This window comes from Ornithodoros turicata, chromosome 1 (genome assembly GCF_037126465.1).
Source record: "Ornithodoros turicata isolate Travis chromosome 1, ASM3712646v1, whole genome shotgun sequence".
Classification (NCBI taxonomy): domain Eukaryota; kingdom Metazoa; phylum Arthropoda; class Arachnida; order Ixodida; family Argasidae; genus Ornithodoros; species Ornithodoros turicata.
Window position 1 is genome coordinate 227292343 of NC_088201.1, and position 26751 is coordinate 227319093.

Genomic DNA, 26751 nt, shown 5'->3' on the forward strand with positions numbered 1-26751 from the left:
GCACTCGGAAAGGACAAGGTGTAGAAGAACATCTCCGGGCATCTATTTACCATGACGACCTACAGTAAAATGAGACAACTCGTCATGGATTTCATTATTGTTTATTGGTAAGCGTCTGTGGGCGACAACCTATTTTGCAACAGGTCAATTGTCATGTCGTTTATGTACACAGCCAGGTAATGGGAGCCGGTCTTCATTGCGTAGTACATGATACATAGACTTTCGGCCACCAGTTGCATTACGTCGACGTCACAATCACCGTAATAGCTGAATATGGAGCTGATCTGTTTTCCCCATTCGGAGATCAGGTCGAACGGGTGGTCGGATAGGTTTTCACACTTCCTGTGTACCCTGGCATAGATTGTGTTTGAAGACTCCCACACAGTCTTTTTTGTGGGAAGGTTCAGAGGCAGGGGCTGGAACAGGAAAATGCCTCTCGTTATCTTAGACGCTGCGACCAGCACTGTGTCCTCCGTTGACATCGATGAACCACATTCCAACATGTCACTCTAACAGGTATGAGGACGGCGACATTTTCCTTGGAGTTGATGATCCTGGGTAACGTCCCGCATGCCGCACACATCATCACCTAATTGGGACCAGGAATCGCCAGCATTGGCTGGCTGTTCGACATCGGACCAGTGATCACCAGTCATTTCGTCATCGGTGGTGGCAGGTACTTCTCTTCCTTCTACGACTTCCAGCAGGTTGCAACAGGTACTGCACCTTTCCATTCCGAACGCGTCTTTTTTAATGCAGTGGCCCTTTCCAGGCTGCACACGCGTTAATTCGCTTGCATAAAACTGACCTTCAATAGGTTTTTACTGCTGGTCACGTAAGATATAGGTATTCGGGTAACCAATCTTGACTGCTCTCACCACAAAAATTTCACGCGTAAACGAACCAAGGTAACTTTTGACTAACTGGTGTATGAGTTTTGCTATTCTGACAAGGTCGCCAACACGACTCTGGGGGTTTGCTCGGAGTAGGATAGAGCTTTTGCCTAAATAAATGTTCATTTCCTGTGTTGACATCCACAGGTCGTGCCGACAGAGTTCTATGAACACGATGATTATATGCTTTGACCAGAGGCTGTCAAACTTTCAAGTACGATTTATGTCCCTGATATTCGGAAGCACGATAAAGTGGCGTCATAAGACTTCGAATAGATTGTTCTGCAATGCTTGCTTCCGTATTTGAATTAGAGTGGAAGAGAGATATCCCTTTTGATTTTAAAAATGCTCCGACCGATTTATTGTGGAGCTCTGTACCACTGTCTAAATGAATCAGTCTCGGAGTGCCAATACGTCTAAAAGCGCGTCTCATTCCACGTTAATTTCCGCTGCTCGTTTATTCTGCACAGGCATTACAGCAAGCATACGAGAAAATGCGTCCATACAAAACAAAAGATAGCGCAAAACCCTTGTTGCATCTCGACAGGTTCTGAAGGTCTTTCAAATCTATTTGAAATATATCCTTCACACCCAAAACGATGGTCTTCCGGAACTGACGTGGTCGCCTAAGTTCTCTGAAGAGAGAGCACACATGACTGGTTTCCAGCAACTTGGCAACATTTGCCGGCTTTTCACCTATATGGCTCATGCGAGTCGTTCAACACCACCTAGAGCACCAGGATGGTATACGTGTACGTAAGCAGCCATTAGAACGATTTTCTTTCGCAAACACGAAGTCCGTCGAATGACAAATAGGCATTTATAACGGCCGCAACGTCACTTTTGTACCAAGAGGGCGATCGATTGTGCAGTTCGTATTTTATAAGCTCGATGACAGAACTACTTGGAACAACCCGAAAATGACAGATAATCCTTCACTCTTCATATATCGCAAATACTGTCTTTAGCATCGGCAGAATGGCGAGGGCCTTCTTCCTGTGTCGAGCGGGAACATGCGCCAGAATGTTTTCGTCCCGAAGGTAACCACAGTGTTCCTGTTGCGGTTCCAACGTGCTCAATACTGGTTCTATTCTCGAAGTCTCTTAGCCGCTGTTGTGATAACCGGAGAAATGTGTCGACGAGGTGTCTCAGGTGTGAACGTAGGACTGCTGATTGATGACTCTGCAGTCTCCTTTTCAAGTCGAGATGGATGTACGATAAGTGTCGGTATATTTAGCTTGACCAATAGTGGTAGGATTCTCTCGAGATACGCGGGTCGCCACACATTTCGCACTTTTGTGACCAAATAATAAACAAGGTCTACAATGTTGGTATTTGTTGACCATTGACAATGAGCTCAAACGTTCTGCCGTTCCAGCTGAGCACGGGTTTTAGGAAACGCAGTAATTGGCTTGCTCTCATCTTGTAGCCGCTGCTCATAAAATTAACGATGGCATGTTCCTCATCGTCTGCTTGAATCTGTGTCTGCTCGCTCGTCGACGCCACAGGATTTGTCTCCTCACTTGCTGCACTAGGCTTTCTTAATGTGTTTGCGGGAGGATGCAATAGCTTGTGCAAGTACTGGATGATCTCCATGGCCTTGACATCATCAGGCTCCTGTTTATTCAATATCGAGGGAATAGTGCCTTCCCGATAGGGAACAAGCTCGTATTTCTGCATTCTTTAAATGCCGATTGCTTTTGCGATGCTTTTGACCGCTAAACTTGAAACGAGACCTAACAAGCGTGGCAACAAAAATTGCAAAAACCCGCCGGACTGAAGAAGAATCCGCTTAACTTTCTTCACATCTGCACGGTCTTGCCTGGAAGCCAGTGTCCTAATGGGTGTTGCAAAAGGCTGCAATTGCTTTTTAACTTTCGGCGTTACCTCGACGTTTCCTTTGCAGGGGTTCATGCAAATCTCCCTGATTGTTCGTAGCTGTTCCCTGCTGGGATGTTGAATCATGTTGTAACGTTCCGCTGGTGTCTTTGCTTCAGCGATCATACGTAGGAAACGAATGTGTTTGTTCAGCCTTTTCATGACCTGTATATGATCTGTCTGTGATCGTCCGGGAAAATGTTGGTCCACACCTTATATAGTGATCGTTGCTCTGTTGAGACAAGTCGATAACTAAGTATGAGTATGGTTTCTGACAGGCATCTTTATATATCGTGGGTAACAAATAATTTCTCCCAAAAATCTGCCTGGACAGCATACGCAGCAGGTCTGTAGTGCGTGGTGAACGAAATAAGACGAGAGCCGTGCTATTGAATTGCATTGTGCGATTCAAAGGGTCGTTGACGAACAGGTATTGCGAGATGAACACGGCCGTGATTGACAGGTGGTGACACCCAGCAATACAAAAATTGCAGATTTCTTTCAGTCTTTGCCGGTCAGCTAAACACTCGTCAAAGATAAATACTGAGTGGATATTATTCTCCGGATCTGCAGGGATGTCTTGACTGAAATTTACTTCAGGAAGGGTATCGAATACCGACTGCTTATAAAGATAGATATACAATATTTGCTTGAACGGTTTGTCAAAGAGGACAGCTCTTTTGTGTTTAATTAGTCGTGCCACGAAGGTGGATTTCCCACTTTGACTAGCCCCTGAAATTGACACCAAGGCAGGCGTCACGTACCTAAAAGGTGCTATGACTGTCATTTCCTGCAAGGGAATGAAGTCTGGTCAAGATACGTTTTGTTAGATAAGCAAGTCCGTGCTTGCAAAGTGCAGGAAAAAAAGCAGACTGCAAAGGTAGGTTCGACTGCAGAGCTGACGATGTAAAAAGAAAGACTGCTCAAGGTTGCCATGCTGGCAACTTCTTATATAAGAACCGTCTGACGCTCAGCTCCTTCACTCTCGAACCTCCTTCTGAGGAGGTATGGTGTTCAGAACGGTGAAATAGTTTGCAGTGTTCTAACATGTGCTCCTTTTGTTTTCAGCCAGTCCAACCTGCCCGAAGGATCATCATCATCGTCATTGCATCAGTGTACAAGTAAGCATCATGTCGTCGTCGATTTTGCATAAACTTGACAAGCTAAAGAAATGTGGAGAGTTTCAAAAAATGGCGACAGTTCCTAAAATCATCAAGTATGACGTGGTCGATGTTCACAAAATTGAAACGAGGTATGGCGAGGCAGTCTACGTAGAAATTGTGAAGGATCACGAGCACGTAAAGGTGTTCCTTCGTGCTCGGTTTCATAAACTAAGCACTCAAGACATCGAAGACATGAGGAACACGAGCGGACTCTGGATGGAGAAGAATGAGCGAGTTGGAAAAGACGGGACATATCTTCTTTCGCCAGATATCGTGTTCCGTCAATGCGAGTAAAAAATGAAAAAGAAATGGTGACATGGCACCTTTGTCCTCCGGCCTATCGGCAGCACTACACAACAGCGCTGGGACTTCAAATTGATCTGGCTAACGTCCATAACCTTGCAACACCCTGTATCCCATTTTGTGAGACACTCTGTACGCTCCGCTACACTAATCGCTATCAGCTTCATCTACATGACAGAGACGACGACGGGCAGGATGTCAGCACGTTCTTTCATGAAAACGGACGCTACCTTGCCAGTGTACTTCGACATTTCGGATTTCCGTTACGCTTTTATGTTTTTCTGAAGGCGGAACTCGGTCGACATACGCCTGAGGATGAGATCATATTTGCCACTCAATTTATTCCTTCGAGTGTGCATACGCTGTGGTCGGAACGAGACGTAGGACGTGCTGTCATTGAAGTAGGTACTGAAGTGACCAACAATTTAGAAAAGCTTTAAATGCAAGGATCGGGTTTTTTTTTTATTTCGAATTCACGTCTGCGTCTTTCATGTTGGTCGTCTCGCACCACAGCTCATTGGATGTACCGACTTTGAATTGCCAAACGAATTGAAGAAAAAGTGTCGCTGTCTTCTGAGTGTCGACCTTCACGAGGATAGTGAACAGAACATGTGTTTCGCATTTTGCGTACTTGCCGGTCTACATCCTGCAAAGGGCTCTTACAAACGAAGAGCTTCATCCTACAGGTCGTACCTGTCTCAATATGTATTTCCAGAGACGTTTCCTATAGTGTTCCCGAATGATGTAGAAATGTTTCAGAAGCAGAACGATGTGAGCATTAACGTGTACGGTTATGAGAAAGACGAAAAATATGTTTACCCGATTAAGGTTGTCGACGACCAGTGCAAGAAGCATGTCGACCTACTGCGAATTGACTTCCATTTTGTACTCATTACTGATTTCAATGCTTTGTTTACACCACCTGGTTATTTTCACTGCAAACGGTGTACGATGGGTTTCACCACCCCGGGTGTACTCGCCGATCATCTACTAACGTGTAAACAACAAAAAGTGTCCAAGACTATTTTTGCAAAGAAGGGTGAGACATTGTCGTTTGCCGAAGAGCATTTGATGTCGGAAGTTCCCTTCTACTGTGTATACGACTTTGAGAGTGTACTATCATCGTGTTCGGCAGGCGGGAATGTCTACGAGGAACACATCCCTTCATCCTTCTGTCTCCTCGTCATACGCTCGTGCGATTCGTATGTGTTGAAGAAATATATTTACCGTGGTGCAGACTGCGTTTCCGTTTTCATGGAACTATTGCGTAATTTGCATGATGAGCTGTATGCGATGTTGCACGAGACTGTGCCCTTGCAAATGACCCCAGGAGACGAACTCGAACGTTCTGAAACCACTAAATGTAACATCTGTAAAGAACCATTCACAAAGAAGCAGAAAGTACGAGATCATGATCACGTAAGTGGAGAATTTCGCCAATCGTTGTGTCAGGGATGTAATCTGAAACTGCGGATACCACGTAAAGTGCCCATCATTGCGCATAATGCCAATAATGACCTCGGATTCATAGCAGCTTATCTGCACCTGCTTCGGAAGAGAGACAACAGAGTGATAGCTTCCAGTTGTCAGAAGTTTAAGGCTATAGACATTGGTATGTTCCGCTTCATAGACTCGTTAAGCTTCCTGAATGCTAGTCTCGACACACTGACCAAAAATCTATGCGACAAAGGTGCATCTAACTTCAGGTGTCTGCGTCAGTTTTTCGCAGAGGAGGACTACTTCAAGTTGGTTGTACGTGAAGGGGTTTTCTGTTATAAGTACGTTACCTCTTTTTAACGTTACGACGAGCCCTGTTTGCCATCATGTGACCAGTTCTTTAACTAACTGAACAGATCAGAAGTGAGCGAGGAAGATTACCACCATGCGCAAAACGTCTTTGAAAAATTCAACTGAAGAGCCTGGGCGAGTACTCGGATTTGTACCTTCTGACGGACGCACTGCTTCTGGCAGACGTGACTCAAAATTTTCGAATATGGGCGTTGGAGACACACAAAAGTGAACCACTTCATTTCGTGTCACTCCCAGGACTAAGCATGTCTTGTGCACTAAAAATGAGTCGGATTAATCTGGATTTAATCCACGATCTCGATGCCTATCTGTTAATTGAACGGGGCAGGCATGGTGGTATGACCCAGTGTTCAATGCGAATGGCCCTTGCAAATGCCCCAGGGACAGAGCGGTACGATCCCGAAAAACCAATGACCATAATTAATTACATGGACATAAATGGACTCTATGACACAGTGATGCGTGAACCACTCCCATTCGGAGGCTCTGAATGGCTGTCACCCGAAGAGGTTGCAGGTTTAGATGTAATCCTTGTTGCAGATTATGCAGACGTAGGTTATTTTTTTAGAGGTAAACCTGGCCTACGTACATGAGCTCCACCAACGACATAGAGATTTACCGCTCGCGCCCGAAAAAATGAACGTTCCGTATGTGTTGCTCTCAGATGACCCGATGAAAAAATTGAGCCTCCCACAGCATGATATAGAACCAAAATTACTCCTTACATTGCTTGATAAGAGGAAATATTTTCTTCATTATCGCAGTCTAAAGTTGTACCTACAGTTGGGTCTCCGGCTCTCGGGTGCTCAGGTTCAAACAAAAACGATCCTATGTTGACTTCCATCACGAACTACGCAAGCAGGCAAACAATATCTTCGAACGTAACCTGTACAAGTGTTTACTTGTACTATACTCCGTATATGGGAAAACATGTATGAATGTACGAAAGTTCGTCGACTGGAGCTTGGCAACTTCCGGTGAGCAAGTGTTGAGATTCTTGCGTAAACCGAACCTCAAACAATTCAGGGCTCTATGCTCTAACGTAGTCTTGTTTCAGTTCGCTCAATCGATTGTCCGTATGCGACAGCCTCTGTACCTGGGGTTCACTATTCTCGAGCTCTCTAAAGTCATACTTTTTTATAACAACTTGCTTCGGGTAGCCCCGGACACAAGGCTCTTGTATATGGACACAGATTCTGATATCGTGATGCTGAGCGATGAGAAGGCCCTTGCGGAGCCCAACGACCACATCCTAAGGTTCTGTTTCCTGAAACCAAAGCTCTATGCACTAGACATCCAAAGGAAAAAAAACGGTACAGTCGTGCTAAGGGGGTGAAACAATGTGAAGCCCAGAAGTTGCATTATTCAATGTACATAGACTCTCTTAAGCTTGGCGAAGTTTTCAAAGTTTGTCAGATCCTCATTGTGCGCAAGAAAAATATCAACAAAAGTGTATGTGTTACGAAAGTAGCTCTAAATCCCCTGGACACAAAGCGTTTCATTTGTGAGGATGGTATCCAAACGTTACCCTTTGGGTACACATCCAATGGAAAGAAGTAGACAGTTTTTATGTATATGTTGCCCTAGCTGGCTGTTGTTGTTTTAATGCTGTTCTTTTTTTATACAGGGTGTCCCACCGAAAAAGGGCCAGGGGCTAAAGAAAAAACGGAGTTCTTTACACAAATGCAACCAACTGTACGTGCTTGGCAGTTGTGTGGTCTAATTTTTTTTTTCATCGCCCCTTGTCAATTAATTAGCGGTAATTAATTTTCTAACTTTTTAATTATCGGTTTTAGCTCTCAGATGTCAATGAGGAAGTTGTAGTACATGTCGAAAAAGACGCAACTGAAGTGGTTCGAGGTTGCTATGGCTTGTGGTTTAGTTTTTTCCCGGGTTTAAAAATTGGTTTCTGAAGCCGCGCGCACCACACAGCGCTTCCCATAATTCGGCGCCCGCGTGCGACGATTGCAGTGCTCTCTGATAGATGTGCCGTGAAACAGGCGAAATATGTTCCTGTTGTGTGAAGTGGCCCAAGGATGGTCTCCAAGTGCTAATATCAAAGTCGGAGGGCGCTGGAATCCTCGCGCGCGGGTGCCGGATTGCCGGACTTTTCAGCTCGGGAAAAAAACGAAACCACACGCCATAGCAACCTCGAACCACTTCAGTTGTGTCTCTTTCGACATCTACTACAACCTCCTCATTGACATCTGAGAGCTAAAACCGATGATTAAAAAGTTGAAAAATTAATTACCGCTAATTAATTGACAAGGGGCGAGGGAAAAAAAATTTGGATAGACCACACAACTGCCAAGCACGTACAGTTGGTTGCATTTGTGTAAAGCACACCGTTTTTTCTTTAGCCCCTGGCCCTTTTTCGGTGGGACACCCTGTATAAGATTGTGCCTGTAACGATATGAAAATAAATACCATTTTATTGTGTCAAAGTACACTGCAACATGACATGTGGACTGTCTTTCTTAAGAATTGCTTGCGTACAAGGACGGGTATCAGCTTCTCATTTAGTGTGAAGTTTCTTGACAAAAATCTCTGAGTGCACTCTTGGAGCGAAAATCCACAAGCCAGCATGCTGCCTGCATACAGGCAGTAGAGGCCACATGTAGATGATCCGTAGCCCCGAAGTGTTTTCTTGTTAGAGTAAAATGACCTGGTAGGATGAATGAATTGGTAGAATTCTTTGTAGACGGGCTGCTCGACTGCTCAAGGGTACACGACAAGGCTACACGACTGCTCAAATTGAGTGACTGTCCAGACACACACTGTGGCAACATGTTGCCTGCTGCAATTATATGCATATATACTTGTGACTTTTCAACTTTCCTGAAGCATTATGTTCTTGGGACTCAATGGAAAATATCGTCCAAATACTCTGTTAGATGATTCAAGATGTCCACAAGTCAGTTTTACAAGGAACCAACCAAAAATGAAATATGATCTGCGACATGTAACTCTGTAGTTTCTCTATTGCTATCCTTTGGCTTTGACAGATCGGCATCTCTGTTGGAAATGGATTTACAGTGAACTTGGTGAGAACTTTGTATTAGTTAGTTTGTATTGTTTTATCTCACGTATGTAGGTATGGTTTTAAGTAGCTTTTTTAGTTTATACATCTAAGTCATGAATAAAGTTTGTACTCACCTATAAACCTTGCAAAGGAACGTGTTTCTTCTGTTGTATGTGTACAAAATTAGGTGATAAATAATAAAATAAATCTTTTATCATTGACAGGCTCAGGATATTGACTCTCTATTAAAGCCCTACATGGACATGCATGGTCTGGGGAGATGTTTACTTGCGTATGCCCATATCAACTTATCGTTGAAGCTAAGATTGACTGACGAGAACTTCTTAGTACAACTTGAATTGATCGACTTAAATTAATACGCCACAGCAATGACGAATTCCTAGGTACAGATATACAGACAGTAGAATCCACAAGTAGCGACCCTGAGGACTGGTCATATGCTGTAGCTGTCAAGGTTCGAGATGGTTTTGTCCTTTTAAAAGTGACACGGTGTTCAATGTTCACCTGGAGAAACTTGTGGGGCAGAGTGCGAAACAGAGTTCACGTTCAACTTTTTATTAGCAATTTCATCACAGCTGAAGGTTCCAGAAATAAGTATTTCGTACGAAGAAAAGGCTGTATAGAACTTTAACTCTTCCATTCTTCTTTGAATCCGACATGGCTTTTTTATCCTTAGTGACTTCAAGTTCAGAGGGCGTTTCAGACACAAAGAGCAGCGTGACAGGTGTGGCGAGATTTGCTACAAATGTAAGAGTGAGACGAGTACTTGCCTGCATGACTGGGCTGAGTGATAGGTTTTCTGAGTGTGGAATAAGATGATAATGCAGCATAAAATAGCGCACGCGTGACGCCAGAGTAGTGAGGGTTTAACGTCAGAGTGCCGCGGGTGTGGCAAGACGTCGCATGACGTCGAGTGAGGTCAGTGCGAGCCTGGCTGTGACGTCAGACTCTCCCGATAGCGGGCTGTTAACTGTGACGTGAGATTTTGCTCAGTGATTGTGCTTTATATACTGCTAACATGTGATTTATTCTGCACTTGAAGCATGCTAATTTTTGCTATCGGGACTATGCCCTTAACAACACGGCGTGTCTGTTTCGAACGTGGTCTCGGTCAGATTTATCTGTACGTTGCATTGTTTATATGCTGCTCCAAGGATACTAATTGCGAAAGTGATGTCGTCGACGGACTGTAGAGAAAGCGTTTTTCTTCGTTCCCGAGATACGTGACCATCTGTGCTAAATCTTATTTTGCTGTTTGTTTTCGGTGCAAGACATCCAGCGAATACACTAAGAACTAGCTTTCCTCCAGGTTTGGGAATGTCACCGTCGTCAGCTGTACTGCTTTCTGACAGACCCATTTCTAAAACAGCACATGTGCACGGTCCATCTTCTGTGTTCGCCGAGCAAACGGGGATCCCAGATGCTGGGCTAGGTGTTTCGAGGCTAAGTGAAGTGCAAAGACAGTTGGGCGATTCCACTCGAAACGATCCGGCGGACCTGCTCGGCCCCTCAGAAGGCTATCGTGATTTTTTTCATACGACGACATACTAAAAACGTTTCGCAGGCCTTCCCAGATCTCAATGTGGCGGGTGCTAGACACGAGCAGAGCTCGCAGCGCTGGCGAAAACCGTGCCTCGCGTGAACGACAGCTGCGGCTCATATAGCGCCGTGACCTTCGTGCGTGTCAAACACCCGCCACACTGATGTCTGACGCATGTCTGGGAAGAAACGTTTCGTTGTATGTCGTTTTGCGCTATTAGGGACAGCGACAAAAAAAAGAAATTCGGGAAAATTCGCGATAGTTAGATAGGGCGGAGCAGGATCACTGGATTGGTTCACGTGGAATCGCAGAATCCATTTTCTTTTCTTTTTTTTTTTGTTACGGTGACCTGAGCCTGTGTAGTGTCATTCCTGTAATATTTCCTGGGTGCAGCAAAGGGAGCCCTAATAAACGCTTGTAAAGTGAAGCCCTGGCTCGAATAACGGCCACCGATATCACCAGCCCGTGTCATACGTGCCATGATTTCTCGATTTGTGCAGAGGAAAGACCCATTGTGAAACGAGTAGAGCTAAGAGAGTGGTTCAATAGGTGACCTTGAAGCTTCAATTAAAATACTGGACTGTAGTGATAACTGATGTGATAACTCTGCTATTTATGTATTCGGAGGAGAGCGCGCGAGATAATATCTCCATTATGTGACGATATTGCTGTTGTGTGGGGCGGTAGAAGCATTTTACTCAACCTGTTGGTGTTTTACGACTTCCATGTAAGCACAATGCAATTAAAAATGGCTGCCCGCTTCAAGTTTTCACGCGGGGGAACAGCAGCCAGTCATTCAATCCGTTAGTTCATTCCAGGCGGCGTTATCAAGAAGGATCTCCACAACTGTTTCCCGCATCATTCCTTTTCAATGTTGTTCATTAAGTTATATACGGTTACCTATTGAACGAAGCTCGTATAGCCTAGCGAGCTCATCCTATGTCTAGCCTAACGTCACCTATGACACGATATCCTGACTTTCCGATCCTACCAAGCGTTTCGAGAGCGGTTAGTGGCACCACGTGTCTCTGGGCCTGATTGTTTCTATTTCAGGAAATTGATGCGATGCTAATCAATAAGATAGCTTCATGTGTTTGTTGATTCCTGTATGTAAGTTGTAAGATGTAAGTAAGTAAGTAAGTTCTGCTCAACTGTCACGCGAATGGTGTATAGCAATATTAGTAGTGCTATCATCAACATTTTTTGCCCTCATATACAGGGTGTCCCAGAAAACGTGTCATTGAATTATAATAAAAAAACTACGCCACCTAGAATCGTGCGGTCAACGGCATTTGTTCTTACTAGGTTTTTGCCAACTCCTGATGCGCATTTCTTTCTTACAACGTCCTAGGATGGAATGTAGTGGTGGGAATCATAAAAGCTTTTTCGGTGCCTCGAAACAAAATGTGTACCAGTATTGTGTTTCCGTATTTTATTGCCATAGAGTGAGGAAACAGCTTTGTTGGTAAAGGCAGGCGCTGCATCAGTGAACGGACCGTCTCAACACTATATGATCTTCACCGTCACGTTGTGGAACATCCTGATAGTAAGCCAATGTTCTCCTAAATGTTGCTGTCATTCTATGGAGCGTGACAAGCACCGCAGGACTCCCCATAGCCAATCCCTTCCAACGATCTATAGAGGACACTTGTAACCAACCCTCCCCTTTCAGTGCAGTCATTCCGGGCATGAGCTTGGTCATGTCAAATAAACATTCATCTGCCGTTTCGGTGACGTGTTTTCTGTTATTGATGTTGAAGGTCTTCCACACTCCGTGCACATGCACGGTTCTTTTAGTAATGGAAAGAACGCGCACTATCTACTTATATCCGATTACAGGTTTCCCTCGATATATGCCATAGGTGACTATGACTATTTTGATGTACTGCTTTCTTTCTAGGGTTCTGATTTTTGCACAAACGCAAAGAGAGATGTCATCGCCAGGCACATGAAACAGCAAGGAGTTCTTCTGGAGAAGGTAATGTTCGAAAGCCTAGCATGCCCAGTAGAAGGTGAGAAAATGAGAGGTAGGAGGTCAAGCACAACACCTACGCATGAAACACCCACTTGCACGACTTGCACGAAAAAAGGACACCAGTTGATTGAAACACCCACGGAGAAGCTTCACCACACTCACGCACATAATCCGCACAACGAAGTGATTATGAGCGGTATAGCTCGCACACCTGAGGATGTTTCAGCGTGCGCTGAAATGTAGGCACGTGGCACACCGGACTAGCAGGAAGTGCCTACTAAACTTGCCACCAACGGATGAAGCCAGTAACTACTGGCTTCATCCGTTGAGGTCGAACCCACAATCTGAATGCAGGATTCCCTAATCTTTTCCTGAACTGGAAACTTGCATGACGGTTACCGAAATGCTAACGATCTGATATCAGTTAAGTTCTGTGGACGGATGCTGTTGCACCTAAACTAACTGATTGATGTCCTTTACCTGAAGCATCTATCGCACAATATCGGAAAGCAGACACGAATCACATGCATAGTGCATGATGGTCAGTGTAGGGACTGTTCATTTTACATCATTCGGGAACCTACAAACGAAGTCATAAGAGAAAACGCGAAATCCTGCCACGTCACTGATTGTGGCATGGCAGGTGTAACCTCATAGATTAATGGAGCAAGTTTTCAATAGTTCACAGGGATGAGATTCTGCGTGTTTCACTCGGTTGTCCGGCATACTTTCTGGGAACGAAGCTTTCCTCCGGATGTTCCCTTTAAAAGTCATTCCAGGGGCATCACTAACGTCACGAAGTACAATTGTGCCCTTGTTTTATTTGTGGACTCTTTCAATGAGTGTAGAGTGTTCGAAATGAGTTTAAAACAGAGGCCTCACTCGCGCTTTGCAGGTCGTCTGCGCTCATCAATGTTTCACAGGAGTTTATTACTAATCCGACGCGCCAGAACCAAAAACAAAATAATTAGACTTGTGTTACTTCTTCATACCTTTGTAACGCAATTACAGCCAGAGAAAAACCACAAGCGTTCTGTGAGCTATCATGCAAGCATGAGCTTGTTCGGACTCAGCTTTGGCGTACGGTTATAACTCCATCGGTTAGTCCATGATGGCGAATAGCAGCGACAAGAACATAGACAGAAGTAGACAGGACAACTGCAGGCTATCAACTGAGGTTTAATGAAGGAAAACAGCGTCTCAAACGCAAATATCAAGACACTGACTATCAACCCCCTACTCTGAAAACCCTGAAGGCGGACTTCACAATGTATACGACGGTACAATGTATACGGACAAGGGTTATGCTGTCGGCTGGGAGGTTGCACTCAACTCTTTGTCTATGTGTAGAAAATCTGTTATATTTCGGCTATATAATATGGCTATATTTCCAAATCGGTCAATGCGGTTGATGGGGAGCTGACGGGTGTACCCTGTTACTCACTCTTAATAATAAAACTTTTGAAATCCACGCTAAGAAATCCACCCTTCGCAATCCATCCCTTTGAAATTCACGCTGTCAAAATAAATCACATTGGGTCGATGCAGTCCAGTGTTAGGCATGGTTTCACGTGAGGAAATTAGTGTTTAAGAGGGTCACACTCCAGAATAACGAGTCTTTATGCAGTTCTGTGTTGTATTCGGCATGTATCTCTGAATTATTCATTAATTTAATTAAGTTATAGGCGTAAATAAGTATGCGTATGAATACCAGGAAGACAACGCTTCAGCTGTTCGGCCGTTCGGCTAGCATTGGGAAGGAGGCTATCTGAGAAAATGGAGCTACGACGGAGCAGTATGGTTCGTACGGAGCTGCGGATGTGCTGCATAAAAAGGATAATCACTGCAAGCTCTTATAAAGCATATGATTCTTCTGCCGATTTCGTCAGGTATTTTTCAGACGTGTAACGACTTGGTGTGCTAACACGCGTGCAACTCATCAAGGAATTAATGGGTGAAGCGACATTGATGCAGTAGTAGCTGTTTTGGACAGGAAATGGGGTAGTGAAAAATGTCCAGGATGAGCAACATATAAAACGTACACGCCGGTTTCACGTCAGTTCAGGCAGGGAGGTCCCATCGACCTCTTGGATTTTCATTTTTTTTTATATATATTTAGAAGCTCATCATACATGATAACCAACAGCGGTAAAATGAATAATTTCTACAGAATAGTTTTCGAGCAAAAAAGTCAAGAAAATCGAGCCTGAATTCGAGTGTTTCAGTTTTGCTGTGTTTGCACGCGTATATCTCCCGAGTCTTAAAACATGCTGCAGTGAAATTGTTTTATGCTTGAGTATGCCTTCGGGCCAGTAGTCCAAGCGCACATTTTGGCGCGCAGGAGCAAGGATCTGTGCTATAAAAATGGCGAACATGCTCTTTCGCGCAGTTTTGTTCCAACTTCGACGCGTAATTTCTCGCCTGTAGATATTCCTCACTACCATATTTGGTATCACTTTACTCAGCTTTTAATGCTATTTCATTTGATATATATATATCGCGCGTATACCCACTACAAGTAACTGTTGAAACAGACAAATGCTAAAGTATATTTCGAAAAAACAAAGATTATGGGCGTCAGTTTCTCGAAAAGGCCCCTTTTTATTTCTTTTATATTTTGCCAGGAGATGGCCCGATGTCAGACCTTTCATCTTACGTAAAACAATTCTGCTTCAAAAGGCGTGCACTGGCGATTAGCGCGTAAAAACGCAGCCCTTGTCTGCGTGCGTACGTGTCGGAGCCCGGCTGCCGGTACCCAGGGATGGCTTGCCTCGTGTCGATGATCCCTTTGTTTGAGCAAGGTTGTCCGGCCTTGGCCTTACCTGAGCTATTCGTCGGCAAACTTTTGACGTCCTGCTGAAGAAATAATTCACTCCTGGGAATTAGTTATTTCCAACAAAGCATCTGAATGAAATCCTTGCCGTAAAGCCGTATTTCAACTTACTTCTAGGTCAAACTTAATGGTCAGCGAAGGTAAAACCTCACTCTTGCAATCTCCGTACACGGTGATACCAATACTGTACAAATAAATATCGAGGTAAGAATTGCTTTTTCCAGGGTTCCCGCAAGTTCCTGCGAAGCTCGCTTTACTTCATTTTACGATATTTTTAAGTTATGCAGAGGGCCTTTAGCACAAAATGCGTGTTCTGTGCTGAACTTGCAGCAGTACATTTCTTCTCAGAGCTGGGGAAGTGGGCGGGTTCTCGCAGTTTTCATAGTTAGATGAGAGACGTTTACAGCAGAGCCATCCGGGAGACGCACCTAATGCACCTCGATGAACTCCACGATTAACTCAATTTCTTATAACTTTCTTGAACACCATCTGCAACTTGTGCGAGGTGGTTTAAACCACTCTTATTACTACGTCTTCTATGTAACCTATTCGAACGAGTTTCGTAAAAACACTTTCAGAGAAGAATCCAGAACCGAAGCGGGTCAGTCGTTGCAGTAAATAAATGGTTTCGATTTATGTATTACGACAACAGGACGTAATTGATTGGTGTAAGGACATCATTCATTGGTGAATAAAGGAGTGGAAGAGTGTCCTTTTGCGCTTCACTGCGACCAACCGCGACAGAAATATGTAAAATAAAACCAATTAATTGCTGCAACAAACCCGCTTCGGTGGCAGATTTTTCTCCAAAAGGTGTCCACTGAAGGTTCCAGAAGGGGTAGTACCCATTTTAATGCCAATAGCGCCCTGCTTTAGAAGCTGTCTTTTTTTTTTTTTATGAAACCCATTTGAGCTGATACTTCTGAACTGATACTTCTAAAGACCAAGAAGACTATGGCAGGCTTAACGAGAATCCTTCCTGTTATTTCGTGAACAGCGATAGCTGTCGGGTCCCCCTGAGGCATTACAACGGGAGACTGTGCAGCCCTCTGAGAGATAAAACGGACGCGCGCTGTAGATTTCAGTGACGAAGCTATGTGCACAGTGATCTACCAAAAGGACGACAAGGCTCAATCAAAATCATGATGTTTCAAGTAACTGGAGTCAGAGCAATGTAACTTCGCTAGCAAGCCAGGGCTTTGTGAGACATCAAATAACCATGTCCCGACGTGCCACTTGTTTGTGTGCCACAGGTTTGACACAGGCAGACGCGGGTGGCTGTAGCCCCTTCCGCACTGTTAGATACATTATAAACACGATGGTTGCCTCTGTGCAGTTTGTTTCCATTCTCTCCTTCGCGCCACTGAAAGGTTCCACATTATGTGCGTTTCGAAAATCAGCCCTTTTAATTAGGGCGGTCGACACGCATACTAGACTTCCACTTGAGAATACATAGAACGGGGGGCGTGGTATCAAGTCGGGTACTTCCAAGGCCGCCACTGGCGGCGCTGTCGCAACGAAGAAACCCGCCCTGTTTAGGTGTCGCACGGTGCCTATAGAGGGTAATTAATCGCAGCGTGTTATTTCTTATGGAAATAACTAAACCTATACGTCCTCATTTGTTTGTCAACTGTCACAAATGTTAACTGTAGGCTAACAGCCAAGCTTATACGTTGTCATAAAATATATCACCACAGTGAACACCTAAAACACACTATTCTTCTGCCTCCGACATACGTATAGACGCGACTTGATCACCGACATAAAGTAGATATTAAATACTGTCCACCCACAACAACAACAAACAAATTAATGATAATGAATGGAGAAATTCGCCGCGTGACGTGCAGCAAACTACCGCAAGCCATAAAGGGCAGGATGAGATATGTCCTGATGATGAGGTGATGAACGACGCTAAATAGGGACGTCAAACATCAGAACGGAAGGCAGAACCACAGCACGCACACAAAAAAGAAACACACCGCACACAGGTACGCAGGCAGATCATAGGGTAGAGAGGAGACCAGTGTCCCGGCGAAAAGTCTTTAAATACTCAAGAGCTTGGCGATGGTCAATCTAGTTAGACCAAGGGCCGAGAATGGTTGCCAATGTGAATGGTGCGGCCGTGATCGACTGCATGCGACACTGTAGAGCTCCTCTTTGGGAGGTGTAAAGATGGCAGTGGAGGAGCACATGCTTGGTATCCACCAAACGAGCACAGCGAGAGCAGAGCACGGAGTCGGAGCGGCCGATCAGATGCTTGAAATGGGGGGTGAATGCAACCCCAAGACAAAGCCTGTGTATCAGCGACGCAAAATGGCGGGGACGACGAGAAGGCATGATGAAACCAAAGTCAGCGTCCACTTCACGCATCAGAACGCTTGATGGAACGTCCTGAGACCATTGCGCATGTGCGAGAGTTCTCACCACATCATTTAGGAAGGTTCGCCTGTCACCTTTGGGGAGGGTAATCCGCACGCTTGATCGAGAATGATACGCAGTTGCTGCAGCCTCGTCAGCCTCCTCATTGCCGCTCATTCCTCCAGTATGTCCACCAGCACAGGCGCAAGTGATCCACGGATACCCATGTTCGCTATACACTGGAAAGCTGCGTTGGGGTCGCAGTATATCACACAGCTGCTGATAGAGGCGGATGGAATGTGCTTGAGGAAGAACAAAACGGCATGCAACTCTGCAGACGTGGATGAGGTGCGGTGGGAGAGACGGTATGCGTGGCAAGACGACATAGTCGGAATTGTAAAGGCAACAGTGGAGCAGTGTAAGTTGGTCGACCCATCTGTGAATACTGCAGTGTGCGAAGTGTAACGGTAGTTGGTAAAGTTGTTGGGCAATGGGTAAAGTTGTTTCCGCACAGGTGCTGCAACGTGACCCCTCTTGCTCTTGAGCCCAGGAATGGAAGTAGAGATCGAGGGTATCGAAAAGGCCCACGGTGGGGACCTGGGGACGACTGACCTTCCAACAAAAGCCGGGAGCAAGGGCTTTACAGCAGCGATACAGCGAGAAATGTTGCTCTGCCTCCGCCTTTTGAGATTCGAAACCAAGTGGTGACGACGGTGTTCCGCGACGAGGGGTTGATAATGGCGCACATTTTCTCTTAAGGCTGGTTCTGTGAAGGCTGAGTCCGACGCAGTTTTCGCCCATGTCCGCCCGCGCTGCGCGCCGACAGCCAGCGTTCCCTATGCCTCGCATTCTCATCCTGCGCGATCATAGTCTGACGCGATTCGGCGCACCGCAACGAAAACAGCAGCGGAGATTTCCACATTTCGTAATGGAAAAGCAGTCATATCTGAACCCGCGTGCTGGAATCCGACTGAAGACAACCCGTGTTCCCATCGTTGGCGCTGTTATGCTTGTATTACTGTAATACGTTTAGTACCACCAAACGTGAAGACTGAATTAAATACGAAAGTCGCACGTCTTTCCTTCTTTTGCTTGTCTCTATAGTTCATTCCTGGTTTTTATAATGGCAGGATGTTCCTTTCCAATTTCGATCAAAAGCTCCACGAGCGACGCCATGTTGGGAAATGCGAGTCCACCGGAGCCCACGCCGTGCACAGCTCGCTGGCCACCGCCAGATGTAGAGCATTGCTCTACTCCCCTGACGGCGGCTGGCGTAGTCGTGCGTTGACGCCGCGCCGCGCTTCGCCCAGTGTCGTCGAACTATGAACTCACCGGCGACGGTCCGCGATGCACGGCCGTGCGCTGAGCGTCGTTTCGCCCCGCTCCGCTGCACTCTAAACCAGCCTTGAGGCGTAAGACTTCTACTGGCTCGCGGGCCTCTACCACCACCATGCGCGTTTCAGTGGCGCGTGGTACACTGAGGCAGGTACTCAAGCTTCTGGCCGACATACACCGAAGCCTCTGTTCAGAAGTTCTTAAGATGCCGTGTAAGACCGGAAGGCTGTAGAGAATGGTTCCCTGAACCAATGCCCCATGAATCGATAGGAGCGCTTCCTGATCAGTCCCCCATGCAGCGCCAGCGAAGTGAGGAATCACATTGGTCCAGCGTTGAACTTTCGCTTCCAGGCACCTGATATGGGCGCTCCACGAGATATTGGCATCCAAGATAACACCCAATAATTTGTGGCACTTCACTTGGCTGAGTGTATTATTGCCGAGCGAAAGAGCGAAGGCTATCATGTGTTTCCGCGTGAACGGGGGCACAACTGTCTTCTCAGCTGAGATGTCCATGCGAGCCTTGGTGAAGTAATGCTGAAGATCATTCAACGAGTTTTGAATGCGGCGTTGAATCGCCCACCCATACTGTAGAAAGCACTTGAGGTTTAATGTTCCAAAACGTTACAAACAACGCCAGACGGGCCGCAGTCACCCGCGAACTCGCCAAAAACGTTCTCACACACGCACACAGTCCTGCCGTTGCTTCGCTCTCACCCACGTACAACAGGGGGGGGGGGGGCAGTAACAAGTGGAGGAGAACTGCATACACAAGTCGCTTCCCGGAGAACGGCCGCATCATATTCCGCGAAGCCGCGGCGTTTTCAATCAGTATTTGCTCCCCAGCCAGTGTCATATCCTCCCAGGTTTCCAAGTGCGTGCCCAACTGCTTTCTTCCTGCTTTTCCTTGTTTTTCGTGTTGTTGTTTATGATTAAAGCACATGTCGATTTATTTTTTTTTTGCTACGAACTGGACTGGGAAGGTGCCACTCTCATATTCGATCAAATGAATCGAATATTCCCGTTTTACAAAATTATACCACAGTGATTTTCAATATACCCTTAGGGTTACATGTTTATACCCTGACGTGTGAACAATATCCCTTCAGGGAGGTATAAAGTTACCACGCCTTGAAGTACGTATAGTGTTTATAGTTTAAAAGAGATTCGCCCTATGACAAGCAATTCATACAACAAAAAAGGGGTATACATTTTTCTGTCACACAGAGAGCGAAGAAAAAGTCCGGATGGCGTCGTCCTGCACGCATTCTTCCGGGGCTAGTATTTTCTATTGTGTCAATGGCCTGTACATTTCGGTTCACTCCTCCGGTACATTTCCATGAAATGTTCATTTAGAGGCCGGGACTTCATGCAAACGCGTATTCTTGTAGTATTTACACTTTCTGGTTCATTCCACAAACGTTGGACACGCGGATGCAGTATACGGAAATGTTCTCCTCTCTTGGTTTGTGCCGCCCGTGTAAGATGCGGCAATGCCGAAAATAACGGCTTCACGTCGGAGGCAGTTATCAGCTGAGTTCAAGACTGTTGAGACGGTTCAAGACATTCAAGACGGTCGGATCTTGTTTGACTGCGAAGTAAACCCGAGATAATTTCTCGTGAGGTCCCGGGTTTACTTCATAACTATGCACCAGCTTGTCAGCACGGGTTCGCTTTTGTCGACCGCCTCTTTGTGCCTAAATTTGTTCAAAGACTTGAAGTTTCAATATTTCTCATAGAAACCGCACTGCTTTTGAGGAGATTCCCAGCGTATGTAGAATATGATGATTGGTACGTGTGTATGCGCAACGAACGATGCGAGAAAGCTGTAAACGCTGACAGACGCTTTCTCGTTCATCAGCACTTGAAGGCAGGGAATGTTGCATGCAGCTACGTATGGGCCAGAGTGCATCTTCTACGTCCAAATGTTCTGATTTTCGGATGGACCTTTGTAGGGCATTTTGTCTCGTAAATAATCCTTTTTAAGGTGGAAAATGATGAGCGACGTGTATTTCTTGAGAAGTCACACGCCGACAGCAGACGCTTCAGGACGGTGCGTAGCCTCTGTTGTCGTCTGGCCACTTGGGCTGGGCACATGTGAAAAGAGTTCCCTACTGACAGTCGATTAGCTTCCAAAGGACAATCATTCGACAGTGGCACAGCCCTTCGTAGACTGTGTTCAGATGTTACTCAACGGGCATGCGGATGCAAATGAGGTTCTGCTTTTTTGTTACGGACGCGGCTCCTTACATGGTGAACGGTGGTGCCGCTTTTCGTGCTATATACCCAAAAATTGTTGACGTCACTTGCGCACCCCCCACGTTACACGGGGTTGCACACGAGGCTCGTGCCTGTTTCCATAATCTTGGTGACCCCATATCGAGCTTGAAGAAAGTCCCATGCTCGCGCAGCTCTTTAAGGATTTGTCGCCAGCTGTCGCTTTGGCTCCTCAGGCTGTGCTGACCAGGTAGGACACGTGGATGGAAGCAGCGAAACATTGCGCCGCAAATTTTGAAATCGTGCGTCAAGTGGTCAGTAAGCACAAAAAAGAAGACGTCACAAGCATTCGTTCGGAGCAGCGACTCTTTGAAGACGTTAGTGTGAAAAACGGCTTACCAGCTATAGAAGCTAATTTCTCGTTTCTTCCCATTTCTATCACACAGTTGGCGTCTGCAAATTTGACTCTCGTGGAGGCTTTGGACAATGTTTGGGACGTGCAGGATTCCTCACAAACGCTGCGAGGAGCATATGCATCTGTTGTTAAAGCAAAGCTTGATCCGTGCTTGACAAAAATAAGGGCTGAAACTGTTGCAGTCCGTATGTGCGATTCGTCAAGGAAAGGAACAAGACTCCGATGCTCTGTCTGGATATAGCGCAGATGATCTATCTCCTTTCAAGTTCGCAAAAATAGCGTCTTGCGATGTAGAACGTCCGGTTTTAGCGATTTTACCAGTACAACGTACATTTTCCCCATACAGGACTGTATTGTCCCACAAAAGGATGCCTTTCCAATTTGCAAACTTAAAAATGGGATTGGTTACATACTGTAATGTCGTAAAGTTCAGAGTGGTTGAGTTCAATAAAAGATATACGTCTGACATTCTATGGTACTTTTCTCGTCATTATTTTACTGCATAAAGAGGTTCATGGTACAATAGGCTTTTGTGCCACACTCTTGGCATCATGTTTCAGCGAGAATTTTGCTGTGCATATTTTGAGCATATGTGACCGTTTTTTTTTCGCATAGTTGCGAGGATCTGCAAATTTCTTCAATATGTTTTTGCATGATGTCCCGGGCCCAGTATCATCGTATACCATAGTCTGTGTGCACATTTTGAAATGATACCACCCCGCATTCAACGTAAAAACTAATATATGGTTAAGGAACACAGAGAAGACAGAGACGGAAAACAGACACGCAGCGTCCAACGGCAACTGCTCCACGTTGCTTAACGATTTATTCCTTTAACCAACACGCTGTTTTTTCTACCCTCAGTATCAACGTAACAACTTGATCGCACAATCTTTTGGGCCAAGAAACAAAACAGCAGATATTAAATGGAAGCGTCTATTCATTCGTGCAACATGAGTTTTTATCTCGCGAGGGCCTCCTGCTACTGCAGATGCGTTCATCCAAACAACCCACTACCGTGCCCCAGCAAAGCACCTCAAGCGCGCTGGTTGTAAACCACAGGTGTACAAGTCTAGTGGCAATTTTGCCATCCACACATGATGTTCACGTACAATACCAGTGAGCTCTGACGACGTCATTCCTAGCCCTCTAAAAACCTAGCCCCCTAAAAATTCTATGCCAGTTATGAGGACGGTGCCCAGAATATGAACACTCTCTGTTCGAAACGTCCGCGGCTCTCGTCCAGGGGTTCTTTCCTCAACACTTTGATAATGGCAGTATTTCAACTTTACTTTGCGTTTGTATTATAACATCAATAGCCCCCAGTATGGTTTCCCTGTGCCTGGAATTTTAGCGAGAAGCTTCAGTAAAATGGCAAACGGTCAGCAAGACATCGCATATTGTTAAAAAATAGTGCAGACTGGCGTCTCGCAATCTTGGGCTACTTTTGGAGGAACGAGATTCCTGAACTGTGCCGTCAGCAGCGTTAGTAGTGCCTTATGCGCGACAGTGTCGAGGACAGTAACACGTACCCGAAACACTAGAGAAGCGCCCTAGGAGACCACTGAGGAATCTTCTCTATGCTCGTGGAAACATGCTCTCGTTTATAGGGAATGCATTTGCCCAACCTTCACAGCATGATTATGTTTGGTTGTGTGGATTATCTGCTCACATGCTTATTGCTCCAGCGTTAGCTGCCAAACCATGTTACCTAATGCTATATTTCGTACACTTTGATGCACTTTACATTGGGTCTCGCTCTCTTTCTTCGCAGGAGGATAAGAAGAAATATGCCTGTGCACTCGCCACCACCAATATTTTTCGGAAAATCCTGACAGCCGTTTGCAAACGTGTTGCTCCTGCTCTATTGTCCATGCTTTTACCGGCGATTGCCTTCTGATCTGCGTGAAGCTCGTGGAAAGTACTCTCATTGCCAATAAAGGTTACTTTACCACACCGTGTATGTACAGGTGCCTGCTTGTAGATCTGTTCCAGTAGTTACATCATATGGGCCGCGCCTCCTAAAGCCCAAATAGTGATTTCTCGTCCCGGAGTACATTCACGGCTTCGGGCCAGTAGTGGATAATCGGTAGTAGCTTTAAACATAACAACAAGGCAAGCACGTAGCGAGGAAGTTGTACGTCCCAGCTGGAATGCATTCCTGCTGGAACCTCCGGCTTGAAATTGAATGCAATCCCCCGGAAGACTTGCACGGATAGAGTTCTAATACATGGGAGATTTGCTCCCTTTCATACACCTATATTTAATTTCGATTCCAGATCAATGGAAAATCCCTCATCATTGATAGTTGCATTCGTAAGCAAAACTTCATTCAACGCAGTAGCGGCGCTCACATTATTTTCATGCACGGTGCCCTGTAACCAACAAATGCTTCTGACCCAGGAGATGAAGTACACACTAAATCTTTTTACACCCTTTTTGGTGTGAATTGGGTGCGTCATATCGCACACCCTTTTGAGTGTAACAGCTACACCGAACATAGTGGGTGTAATGAAATACAACTTAATTTTTCTACACCTTTTTTGGTGTCAATTGGGTGCGTCATATCGCACACCCTTTTGAGTGTACCAGCTACACCGAACATAGTGGGTGTAATGAAATACAACTTAACCATGGGGTGTAATCAGTAAACTACCACTGAAATCAACAAGTATGTCGGAGGCAGCACAGGGCATCGCTTCTGTAATGACTCCTCCGCTGCTCAGCAGCTCATCACTTCGAACTCAGTTACAGAACTACTGCTGGTGTCTCGCTAGTGTCTACAACTACAAAATAAAACTCATTATATAGTTGAGCAAAAACTGCATTATTTATTTTCTCACATTATCACAACTTGTTAGAATACCTATATTGTCACAACTTTGAGTAATATTATCACAGCTTGTTCAAACGATTATTCCATTAACTTCCATTAACGAAGCTTGTTAAAAAATGCAACGGCTGCAGGTCTCAGCTTGGTTACACTTGACTCAAGGCAAATACTTTCAAGCAGGCACATGGTATTGAAAACCTTTTGGGGTTCACGGAGAGTCCTTCTTCTGCATTTATGATACGGAAGAGTTTCAGTTGGTCCACGTACATGTGCATTTCTCCGCTGATAGAATATCGGTCCCGGTGTCAACAATGCAAGGTGTGACTGGATGATGTGCCAGTAAGTAAACGAAATGAAGGCATTACAAGTTAAATATTGTACTGCATGATCTAAAATCAATCTGTTCTTATATATCTTAGCCTAGTATACGAAACTATGCTTACTTGGTAAGTCCCTGCAAAGTTATAAAGGAACAAATACTTATAGGACAATCAACATTAACATAATTTGTACAAGTTATTAAAATGTACTAAGGATTGTTCTGGCAAAACTGATCGTGCAGAACATAGGCAAAACTTTTCTTTTACTGTCGAAACTCTCCAAGTGATACTGAAACTGGGCACACTGCTTCTGATGCAGCAGAGGGAGTATGCGATATCCTGTCCACTAGAGTGACATACGAAGGAAGAAATTGGGGGCATCAATAGAAATGCTGCATCTAGCCACATGTATCTTCTGGTAATTAGATCATTGCTAGGAATATGTTAATTTGACCAACACCTTGTACCAAATCATCGTACCAAAGGATCAAATAAATGCAGTCATTTGCAGACACTGTCTGAATTAATTACATGAATACAGTGAATGTGGTGCATCAGGGATGAGACTATGCATAATCCCTACAATGCAGAGTCATTTTACCTTTTGCATTACCATTTCAGGGATATTTGAGAACAGCATACCACATGCAACAGCATGCATGCTGATGTGCAAAATGTGAAACTGGTGCTAATAGGGTCGCTACAATGCAATTATTTTGAACTTCAAAGAAAATATGAGCCCGACCTGATAAGTCACTTAATGAATGAAAATATAGCTACGCTACAGTCAGAACATATTTTATAATTTTTCAGCTGACTCTATAAACCAGTTGCAAGAATTTCACCTCGGTACATCATGCATGGAGTTCTCTCATAAAACTCTGTAGCGAATGAAAGACATCTATATGCGTGAGCTGAATACACCAGCAACACATCAGCAACATATCATACACTAGTGTGATGAGCCTGCAGTGTCGGTCGTGTTACATCACTCACAGTGGCGTAATGTTGATATCTCTAATACAGTCATTGATACTAAGACGTTCAATATAAAATCAACAGTAAACAAGTAAAATTTGTTCAATTATGCCATTTGCATCCCTAGAAAAGGAACAGGCAACTTACATCATATTTTACGAAAAGGGTATCGCAAGCGTTTGGCTCCCTCACGCAGTTGCAGATTATTTGCTCCGCATACACTGCAAGGACGTCTAGAAACAATGCAGCCATTTAAATCATATATCCACCAGAATAGCCTTTGCATCTGCATTTGTAAGCAGTGGAAGAACCAATGCTGCTAAACCTAAACACAAGGTATTACGTACGGTTCCGACGTGTTTCGCCGACAGAAAGTGTAGGGACTTCACAATCTTTCCGGCAACAGCAACGTCTCTAATTTTCTGAAGACCGGGTTTTGTGTGGAGCAGCGGATCCTCGCCCTGAAGTCTCTCATACTCCTTGAGAAACTGAAAAAGAAAGCAGAACACAAGAGATTGCACTACAGCTATAGTAGAACAACAAATTAAAGAATAGAAAAAAATCTAACGTTGCTGCATACCCTTATAGAAGTCATGAGGTAAGGAAACTGCTGTCTGACTGTGTTGATGGGGAGACATCACGCTAGAACTGCAGTTCTTCTTTTGAATGTTGCGTCCATGCGGATTTGTACTTGAGTCTCGTCAGCGGTTCCTTTCTTTGCTTCTTTCAAAAGCCACTCTTCATGCTCCTTAAAGCTCTTTTCGTCTTCTCCTTCCAAAGCTTGGATGTCACGGGGCTGTGAAGAAGCAATTTTTTTAGGGTTCTTGTAACAGCAAATCTAAATTCAATGGTCAT

General features: G+C 45.0%; 1 protein-coding gene across 2 annotated transcripts in view; it reads left to right on the forward strand.

The window, feature by feature from the left end:
• Positions 1-23719, forward strand: part of LOC135377111 (atlastin-3-like) — a 142520-nt gene extending 118801 nt beyond the window's left edge. For both annotated transcript variants that reach the window (XM_064609426.1, XM_064609425.1), the window contains 2 exons: positions 12530-12607; positions 23540-23719. In XM_064609426.1, the coding sequence (XP_064465496.1) occupies positions 12530-12607; positions 23540-23665 (204 nt within the window). In that variant the 3' untranslated portion in view covers positions 23666-23719. The remainder of the gene's footprint in view (positions 1-12529; positions 12608-23539) is intronic.
• The last annotated feature ends 3032 nt before the right edge of the window (positions 23720-26751 follow it).